The 10,684-nt window shown below is 36.7% G+C and overlaps 1 protein-coding gene across 1 annotated transcript; it reads left to right on the top strand.

The window, feature by feature from the left end:
- Positions 1–555: 555 nt before the first annotated feature.
- LOC127434943 (uncharacterized) lies at positions 556–9,637 on the top strand. The gene is made up of 8 exons (XM_051687991.1): positions 556–739; positions 1,005–1,112; positions 1,265–1,321; positions 2,080–2,238; positions 2,332–2,503; positions 4,157–4,257; positions 8,660–8,841; positions 8,969–9,637. The coding sequence occupies exons 1-8, from the start codon at positions 716–718 to the stop codon at positions 9,009–9,011; spliced, it is 846 nt and encodes a 281-aa protein (XP_051543951.1). The 5' UTR covers positions 556–715; the 3' UTR covers positions 9,012–9,637.
- The last annotated feature ends 1,047 nt before the right edge of the window (positions 9,638–10,684 follow it).

The raw sequence follows: 10,684 nt of genomic DNA, 5'->3' as shown, positions 1-10,684 counted from the left end.
ATTTGTTCATTGTTAGTTCATGTTAACTGACCTTACTGTTAAGTGTTACCGGAACACCTATATAATAATAGTAGTACATAAGTGCAGTTAACAACTTACAGTCAAATTTTATATTACAGTAGTCTTCAATGTATTATGTATTTCCATAGGCACACAGTAATTACCTATGTGTTAATATACCAAATGTGTACTTTATTTTTTGATCTCCTAATATGTAATTGCTTATATGGTAATTAATTTTAATTACATATAGTCTAACATGGACATTCTAATGTATGCTATGATGAAGTTAATCCTAAAATCGCAAGTAACGGCCCTCTGACCGAAGAAGTTCAATTAATTTGTAGGTGTCACACACACGAAACTCCCATGTGGCCCTTGTGATTGAGTTCTGAATGAGTCATGCAACTTCACTTGAATAGTTTTCTCTCTTTTACACAGTAAAAGTGAGTCAAAGCGCCCTACCTCTCTTAAACGCAGAGGACAAGTCCATCCGCCCCCACTGAGTTCACAGAAGCGCCGCGGGGCAGAATTGCGCACAGGCGCCGCGCGCTGAGCACGCCATGCTCTCCATCGGGTCCGGAGGAGACAGACACGCCAAAACCACCGATCTCTGTCCTGTCATTATATGTACAGGCGGAAACATGCCTGCATTCCGCTGTCAGGGAAAGCGAAGAAAATAACGAGACACAACTGATTTGTTTTTAATATTCCCATGTTCCACATGAGGGAGGTTAAGGTGAGTACAAGCGTTTTCGGAGACGCATGCACGCGCACACACCCACCGCGTAAGCAAACGCGCCGTGGCTTAGCTGAGTTTCTAAAACAAATTATAAGTACTTCTGATGCACTTTCAGGTGTTTTTCTTGTGAGATTTTTTTTTTTTTTTTTTTTTTTTTTTTTTATGTATCCTGTGATACTTGGGTCCCGCTTGGATAGCAGTGCGCTTTTACGCGTTATGCGCTTCTCTTGTACTTACTCTGACGGAGTTGTTGTCGTTATAGATTGGAGAGGGCACTTGTGTACTAGTATTGCTTTTTTCTGGGCTTGTGACGTGCTCGGGTGTTTTCAGAAGCCCTTTAACAGATGATATTGCCACGCTGGAAACACTGGTAAGATGCGCAACAGGGTTTCATTACTGCATTCCTTTCTTGGCTTTTCTTTTAGAAAACGACTACATTGCATAAGACTGCATGCCACACTGTTTAGAAACTAATCAGGGCCATTTCTTTATTTCTTTATTTTCTTCCAAAATCATAATTAGAGTGGGAACATTCCCAATGACTACAGAATACCTCTGGATTTCATTCCCAAGGACGTGGTAAGAGTTACAAATGGTCATTTTTGATAACGTGGTTAACAATAATTGCTGCTTTTATTGACATTTTTCTCATGTATTCAATGTATTTACTTGCCATTTTATGTCTGCAATAACATACAGTGGGGTCCAAAAGTCTGAGACCAATTTAATACAACAATTTCATTACAATTTATATTATCAACATGACAACTTGAGTAAAAAAATAAATATTTTGAATTTAAAAATTAACATGAATTTCAAAATGTGTTAGTATTTAGTATGTCCCTCTTTTGCTTTATTAACAGCATGCCCTTGAGCTGGCATGGACTCCACAAGTTTGTGCAAAATGTGATAATCCATGTTATTTCAACATGATTTAAGAATATTCCAAAGAGTGTTTTTTGTTTACTTCAATTGAAGTAAGGAAATCTGCCCTTTCTGACCTTCTGTACAAAGAGCTAACATGGTCAGAGTCACAAATGTGCCTGTTTAATTAGTGACCTACCGTAGAAATAGTGCAGAATCTATATATAATTATTTTTTTTTAAACACTATATTGTTTCTTTGTTTTAAAAACAAAAATAAACCTAAATCTTTCTGTTTATTTCCAGGTTAAAAAATCTAATTTAAATACCAGATTCTCAATGTGATCCCAGACCTTTGGATCTGCACCCTTAATGTTGGTGCATCTGCAAATAAAACATTAACAGTTCACATTGTTGTGGTTTGTGAAGGTTGCAAGATTGTTGCCTGATTACTTTCCTTTTCTAATGTTTAAGGGTGGAGCTTGCTGGCTACATCTGAACCTGTTTCCAGTTGAAAGCAGTTTAAAGGCACTATCCCTCAAATTTGACAACCTGTCCATGAACAAATCAAACATTACCATATTTCTAACCATGCTGCAGGGCTTTCGTTTCACACTGGATAGAGAGGAGCTGGTAATTTCCTCTCATTTTTATGTCGCACTTCATGTTCTATGGAACTGAAATGTTTTGGCAGTCAAATATCCATGCATTGTATGTCTTCCATAGGAGGTCACCATGCAAACATTCAATTGTCACTACAGAAGGGTTAAATGGCCCACTAGACGATACTTTACCCATGTTAAAGAGGTACTTACAGCGGCTGGGTCCACGCCTGGCGAGTTTCATCACTGTGTGCCTCCTCCTTGCCAAACCCGTGCAGCCCCACCTTTCACACCAGGTGAATGTGCTAAATATTGTGTATTGTTATGCATATGATGTATATTTTTTAATCATCAGTTAGTTTCAGTCGTTTAATCTGATTGGACAACAGTATTTCAAAAGTGCTGATATTTAGTAGTTAATAGGATGTTTCACTGTTTGTATCACTCCGCTTTTCTGTGTTTGCAGCATTCAAATCAAATCAAATCATTTTATTTTCACACAACCATATACACAAGTGCAATAGTGTGTGAAATATTTGGGTGCAGTTCCGAGCAACATAGCAGTCATGACAGTGATGAGACATATATACCAATTTACAATAAACATCAGATTTACAACACAATTTAAAATCTAATATACACATAATTACACACAATACAATATACAAATAATAATATACAATGTACAGTATGCAATACACACAATATAGAATACACATTATACAATAAAAATAGTATATATACAATATACAGTGGGTTGTATTGTACTGTATTGACATTCAGGCTGTCAGTTGATAGTCAGTTGCCAGTGTGTTTTTAAGAGAGAATATAATTTATGACAGTCCAGTGTAAGATTAATAAAGTGCAGTGCTGATGTATATTGATCGTGAGAGATCAAGAGTTCAAAAGTCTGATTGCTTGGGGGAAGAAGCTGTCATGGAGTCGGCTGGTGCGGGTCCTGATGCTGCGATACCACCTGCCTGATGGTAGCAGTGAGAACAGCCCATGGCTCGGGTGGCTGGAGTCTCTGATGATCCTCTGAGCTTTTTTTACACACCTCCTGGTATATATGTCCTGGAAGGAGGGAGCTCACCTCCGATGATGTGTCTGGCAGTTCGCACCACTTTTTGCAGGGCTTTGCGGTTGAGGGCAGTGCTATTGCCGTACCAGGCGGAGATGCAGCCAGTCAGGATGCTCTCTACAGTGCAGGTGTAGAACCTTGTGAGGATGTGGCGGTTCATTCCAAACTTCCTCAGCCGTCTCAGGAAGAAGAGGCGCTGATGAGCCTTCTTCACAACGGCCTCAGTGTGGACGGACCATGTGAGTTCCTCAGTGATGTGGACACCCAGGAACTTGAAGCTGCTGACTCTCTCCACTGGTGCTCCATTGATGGTGATGGGACTGTGTTCTCTGTCTTTTCTCCTGAAGTCCACCACAAGACTGTCAGACTGTAAATCTGCTTGACCATTGATTCAGTTTGTAGTTTCGTTTGGAAATATTTTTATTAGCCAAAATAACTAGCCATATTGCGTTTAAAATGTAAGTAACTTGATTTTAAATGGAATTTGCAGACTTTGTTTGGGAAAAACTCTGCATTTTGGATTTTAACATGGTAAAATGTGGTAAGTGGAGCAGAACGTACTACACACATTAAATGAATGAACCTGCAAAGGGCAGAGGTTTTGTAGAACTTTATCAGTAAAGCGAATTCCAGTTCAGTGGAAATCTGCAAATCTTTATGAGTTCAACAGGCTCAGAATCCGTGTTGGCCTCACGGGTTTGTTGAAACAAAATGTGGCCATATGTGTGCACAACACACAAAACTGCAGATAAATCAGTATCTTCTGTTGGCAAGACAGGAATGTAGCACTCATTGTGTTGTGATAGTAAGCATATATGCAAAAGAGTTGACTTAACAGGAAATGTGCTTTATTGTTCTGGTACTGTAGGTCAAAGCAGACAACAGAATGGAATAAACGGAGCAATTCACGGGCTCTTGGCACTGTTCATCATCCCCAGTGTGGCGGTCCTGGTTCTTACTGTCAGAATGGTGAGTTAGTGCCATTCTTGAAGCTATTTGCTGTTTGCAATCTCACTGATTCTTTAGACATGGGGAAACACATCAAAGGATCATGGAATTATTTTGGAATAATCTTTTCAACATGTTCAGAGGTATTCACCTACTTTTGTGTGCAACCTCCTGCTTTCTCCACTTCCTCAAAAAGTTTTTTCTTGCCTATCACACTCAGTATGGGTTTAACACTGTCAAGGTTGGGGAGTAACGGAATACATGTAATGGGATTACATATTTAAAATACAAAATATAAGTAACTGTATTCCACTACAGTTACAATTTAAATCATTGGTAATTAGAATACAGTTACATTCAAAAAGTATTTTGATTACTGAAGAGATTACTTTGCATTTTATTGTCATTTGTTTCATTTAATATTTAGTCCTTTCAGATGGAAAACATTTATACATATAAATGATGCGATCCAAAGTGCATTTGAACAGCGGTTAACACTTTCTTATGATGTGTTACATTCATACGAGCAGACAGAGAAGTTAGTTTGAAGTAAGTTTGGAGCAGAAGAAATAGAAATAAACCTTGTGTAAATTGTCAGCTTTACGCTAAACTAAATCGCTATTTCTAGCCATTTTACATATACATGTTACCAGGCACGATCATATTTTTTTTATCAAGAAAATTCATGTTAGATCATAATTTCTTTTTTTCTAGTAAGACCTTTGATATTAGGGCAAAAATCATATTCTTGATAATAATTTTTTAATTGTTTTCCTGTAAAAATATCTAAAAATTCTTAAAACAAGATCAATTTGATTGATCTTGTTTTAAAAACAACACTGCATAAGATATTTAGGTTTTTCAGAGAATGTATTTTTAACATGTGTATTTTGTCTTACTGTACTGGCAGAGTTTTTATAGTCAAAACAAGTGAAAAAAATCTACCAGTGCTGAAGAAGTAATCCAAAGTATTTAGAATACGTTACTGACCTTGAGTAATCTAACAGAATACGTTACAAATTACATTTTACAGCATGTATTCTGTAATCTGTAGTGGAATATATTTAAAAAGTAACCCCCCCAACCCTGAACACTTTTACATATGACACCATTGCAAGATACAAAAATATGTCAAATATTGTAAATATCCACAAATCTAGCTTTCTAGGAATGTGCCCGAAGCCGAATACCTTATTTGGAAAGGCACGAATAATGACTTCAAAATGAATAACGGATTCATCCGAATAATAGAAAAAATATTAATTTGACTGATTATCCAAGAAGCAAAAGGATAAAGCGACATTTTAAATTAACATATCCAAAATTACAAAGAATTTATTAATCTGTGCATCCAGTTTTTCTAAAGTGTAAACCTAATGAATGAAAATGCGCACAGTGTGATTTCAGATCGGATGGGCGCGGTCTTGACTAATTAAATGCTCCATAAAGATTTAAATGCTCTAGAGTATTCATCTATTAGGAATATTCCTCCTTATGTAAACTGAAGAAACTGAAACATTCTCCGTCTTTTTTTTCTTCTTCTTTAAACTGTGCTACCTTTGGTAGTGCCCTATATAAACTTTACACTATTATTATTATTATTAACTAAATAATGGTCTTATCTTATTGTGGTAGATTTACAGGACTTTTATCTGTTTGTAGGATATATTGATTTTATTTTAATTATTTTTTATGTTTGAATTTGTATTTATTATTCACTGTGAAATGTGTGCTTGACATTTCACATTTTGCTTGACACCTCTTGCCTCCAGAATAATGTTGTTATACATGCACAGACAAATGAAAATTCAGTTTCATGCAGATATTAATATCTGAAATACCAGGAGAAACTACAGTTAACATATTCCACAGTTAATTTAGCCTACAAATTCAGCTTCATCTGGTAAGAAAAAAAAGATAAATAATAGTTGTATAATAATAATAATCATACTTATTATTATTATTATTATTAGGCTATTATTATGAAAAGGCATATATAAGGCATATTTTATTAACAGAAATTATAAATGTTAAAGTAACACTTAAAAATGGGCGCATTTCCGGTTTATTCCGAATGCAGAGACTGATACAGATCGTTTTGGCATATGAACAGATACAGATACAAATACAGATAATGGCTTCGCTGCACACCCCTATAGCATTCACCTAAATAAATTAATGAATTGAGACTGCATGATTGTTTCAAACTAGTGGTGGGGAATTCGATTCATTCCTGTGACTTAATTCTTTTGAGTCTGTTCACCAAAGAGATTCATTCAGATTCGTTCACTGATTCATTAAAAGAATATTCTGAGGTCAGTACAAGTTAAACTCAGTCAACAGCATTTGTTGCATAATGTTAATAACCAATCATTTTATACAACTAATCATTATATAAAAGCACTTACATTGATTCTTCTGTTAAAACACATGTATTATTTGAGCTGTAAAGTTGTTTAAATCATCATTTTTACAGTCATTTTAGGGTTTGTTGACATTATTTCGTCATTGTAAAGTTGTAAAATTGGATATAACTTTACACAGAAAATGTTAGTAAACAATTTTATTGCACTAAAATCATGTTAACATGCATATTGTTTAAGTGTTGTGGCTATAATTTGAAATAGTGAGTATTTTAACATTTACAAATTGGCCCCATTCACTTCCATTGTAAGTGCCTCACTGGAACCCAGATTTTTTGCTTTTTTTTTTATAGAAAAAAGGGACACGGCAAAATAATTTTTTGTGGTAATCAACATTATGCCACAAATGCTGTTGACTGAGTTTAACTTGTATTGAACCCGGACTATTCCTTTAAGAATTACGTAGCCATTCATGAACTAAACAATAGCAGCTTTTCCACCATCAAGCCGAACAGTTCTCATCGCAAAACCGTACCGTTCCGTGCTGATCCGGGCCAGTTGCTGCGGTTACAGTTTCTTTTTTCCACTGTGGTGCAGTGAAATCAGGACAATGTCCATAACAGATCCGTCTGTATTGACGCCGTGAAAGGTAAACATTGGAGCAAGTGCGCTATGGAGGATGATCACATGTTCCAGTTTTTAGAACGGCTTATTTTCCCTGGTTTTACTCTGCTAATACACAGAAAAGAAACGGACCATGTTGCAAAAAGGAAAGCAAAGACAAAAAGGCGAGAGGTTTATCATCACGAGGGCTCATGTATGCCACCGGACACGAACATGCAGACAGGTAAAAATTTCCAGACCAGCTAAAAAAGATATTTAGTGACAAAATATTTTATAAGTATTATATGAAAATTGTATATGAGAATATATTGATATATTTTGATTTTATGCTCGTAATCTGCTTACCTGACTACAAAGGTGTGTAAAAAAAATTATGTATGCTACAATACTAGTTAAACCATCATCATAAAATCATAAAGATATGCTATATATACAGTATTTTTTATTAACTCCAGCCAACTATTAGCCAACTTGGCAAGCTAGAAACAACTAAAAGCACTATAAGTTACCTTGGCATTGACAAATTGTCGTTTGTGAGTCGCCACGTACTTAAGCCATTCAACCAGCATGGTTGAGTGTGGTTAGCTAACCGTGTTGAGAATTCCGTGCCGTGCCAAACTGTGCTCAAGTGGAAATGCTTCAGTAACCGTTCCGTACCATGCTCTGAACGGTTTGGCCCGATGGTGGAAAAGTGGCTAATGGAAGTGAACGAGAACGATTTGTTCAAAGTACACCCAAAAGACAATAGTCATATCATACTGTTCATATGTTGTACTTGCTATAGTTTACCTCCACGTTTTTTTCTTCATCAAATAGCAATGTCAAATGTAAACCAAGTCAATCACTGAAACAACATCGCCACCTTCAGTAAGAAATAGCATGTATAATATGTATTTGTAGATGCATATGGGATACTTAAATCGCCATTCTCACACAGAAAATTGGGACTTTAATGACCCTATACACTTTTTTTTTTTTTTAACACTATTCAGAAGAGAAAGGTTGAGGAATACTAAAGAGGTGTGGGCACAATTCCAAAAAATGAATGAGGTACAGGGGTTGGAATGAGGTCCTGGGTCACTAAAGACCTGAGGTATGCATTTAAGGGTTAAATTCAGCCAGTTAGCTTTTCTAGTGATGCTAGTAATTTCCTGCTACGCCCATGTGTCAAAAGAAAAAAAATTTAATGACAGGAAAAAAAAATAAAAAAATACATATTTTGTCCCATGTCCCAAGCTTACAAAATATACCTTTGTTCCCCTGTCACTTTAGTTTTTTGCTGCGTCACGCTCATTAGCCAGCCCTAAAGCCATAAAATGACATTTCTGTAATTTTTGCATTGTTCTTCTAGAACGCCTTTGACTGTCACGTCGAATGTGAAGTGAAGTGTGAACGAAAATGCATGTGCAATCCATCAAAGTTTACTCAATCTGCAGGTATTCAGAAAAGGAGGCTATTGTCCACAAAGGAGTCATGAAACAGCACTCAGTTTAGATGAGCTCCACAACAGAGTTGCGGAAAGCGGCCCTGAGCCTGGAGATATGCATGTTCACACAGAGTCTCTCAGTGGAGCTGCACGAGGGGACCCTCTGTCCAGCCCTCACAGTGAACAAGACAGGTACCAGTGTTTAACTGCTTCCTGATGATGATGATGAATATTTTAGTACCAACAAGACTTTGTCTGTTAGCTTGTAAACAAGACCAAACAAAGCCCATTTATTCATTGCCATATGGTATCCTCACAGGGTGTGGCTGGATTCTTTAGGGTCTGGAGATACAGAGGTCTAATCTAAAATGCATGAGGGGATCTAAGGAAACTGCAGTATTTTTAATGGAAATCTCTGGATTTATGAAGCGGACAATGAAGGAAATGGGACATTTGGAATATTATCATTGTGCCATGGGGCAAACAAGAGCATTACAAAGGGATTATTTATTATAACACAAAACTGTGTAGACTTACTCATCAAGCCTTACCTGCTAACCACAAAAACATTGAGCCGAAGAAGCAAATCTCAACTTGTGTTGGGCTTAACCAATCAATGAGAGACTGTTACTACAGGATGCTATCCTATAAAACAGCTATGGGAAAACCATTATGACTTCATCCGGCAGGAAGTGTGGCTCTTTGATGAGCGTGCTGAGTGGCAGAGAGGCATTTTCTGCAATGCCCGCGGCAGCTCGCAGGCTTTGAGGAAAGCCACTGGTCCATCAGGCCTCTGAGCGGAAGATAAATGGCTTTTTTGTGCCAGCACCCTGAGGATGGCAGTTTATGTTGCACCACAAAACCTCTTTGAAACAGAGCGCTTGCTTGTCTAGAATACATTTGATGAACAGTAGTTATGAGATTTTTGGTGTTTTCAAACTCATTTATTGTCTTATTTCCAGATACTGATGAAAAGGACCCGGAAGCCATAGATCCATATCTGTAAAGAGATTCTCTTCCGTAGAGAGTGGATGTAACATTGGGTCTCATTTATTAATAATCGCATACAAGTGTTCTTTCTAACTTTATGTGTGGAGAAAAGCTTCTGCCAGATTCACAACAGTATTCTATATAAGGGAGAGTGTAAATAATTAGTGTAATACACATCCAAACCCTCTCCATATAAGGGCGCAGAACTGCCGCTCAATGGATGTTTTTTGTTTTTAGCACCATTCTAAGTAAACTCTAGAGACTGTTTCGCATAAAAATCCCAGGAGATCAGCAGTTACAGAAATACTCAAACCAGCCCGTCTGTCACCAACAATCATGCCATGGTCCAAATCATTGAGATCAACATTTTCCCCTATTCTGATGGTTGATGTGAACATTAACTGAAGCTCCTGATCCATATCTGCATGATTTTATGCATTGCACAGCTGCCACACGATCGGCTGGTTAGATAATTGCATGAATACATAGGTGTACATGTGTTCCTTATAAAGTTCTCAGTGAGTCTATACATATATATATATTTATATATTCACCAACCCTGTATGGCTTTCTTTCTTCCATGGAATACAGCAGATTCTGTTTAGGAGTCATTATTCACTGTCACTATATGAAAAAACAAATCCAATAAAAGTAAATGGTGACTGAAACTAAAATTTTACCTAACATCTCATCTTGTGTTCTACGGAAGAAAGTCAAAGGGGTTCGGAACGATATGAGGGTGAGTAAATGATGACAGAATTGTAATTTTCGGGTGAACTTTGGGTGAGTTATTTGAGTTGATTCTAAATCTTTTCCTAAATTTAGAAATATTGTAAGTGCAAATTTTTGAAAATGTTAGCACAGATTTTGTACATATATTGTCTTTACATAGTTAGTGAATGAGACCAAATATTTGTACACTAGGCGTTGGTTATGTGTATTGTGCCCCTTGTTTGATCCACTTAGTAGCTTTAACTTTCTAATATGTACAATGAACAATGTATAGAGTATGGACTTACATTATTTTTCACACACGCACCTTCCA

Source organism: Myxocyprinus asiaticus, chromosome 45, assembly GCF_019703515.2.
Source record: "Myxocyprinus asiaticus isolate MX2 ecotype Aquarium Trade chromosome 45, UBuf_Myxa_2, whole genome shotgun sequence".
NCBI classification, from domain to species: domain Eukaryota; kingdom Metazoa; phylum Chordata; class Actinopteri; order Cypriniformes; family Catostomidae; genus Myxocyprinus; species Myxocyprinus asiaticus.
This window is presented reverse-complemented; position numbering and strand designations above follow the sequence as displayed.

Excerpts from the sequence above, each read along its gene's own strand:
- LOC127434943 (XM_051687991.1), top strand. The coding sequence starts at position 716 with ATGTTCCACATGAGGGAGGTTAAG. Across the intron at positions 2,239-2,331 it reads CACTGGATAGAGAGGAGCTG|GAGGTCACCATGCAAACATT; the intron begins GTAATTTCCTCT and ends TGTCTTCCATAG. Across the intron at positions 4,258-8,659 it reads TGGTTCTTACTGTCAGAATG|GTATTCAGAAAAGGAGGCTA; the intron begins GTGAGTTAGTGC and ends CTCAATCTGCAG.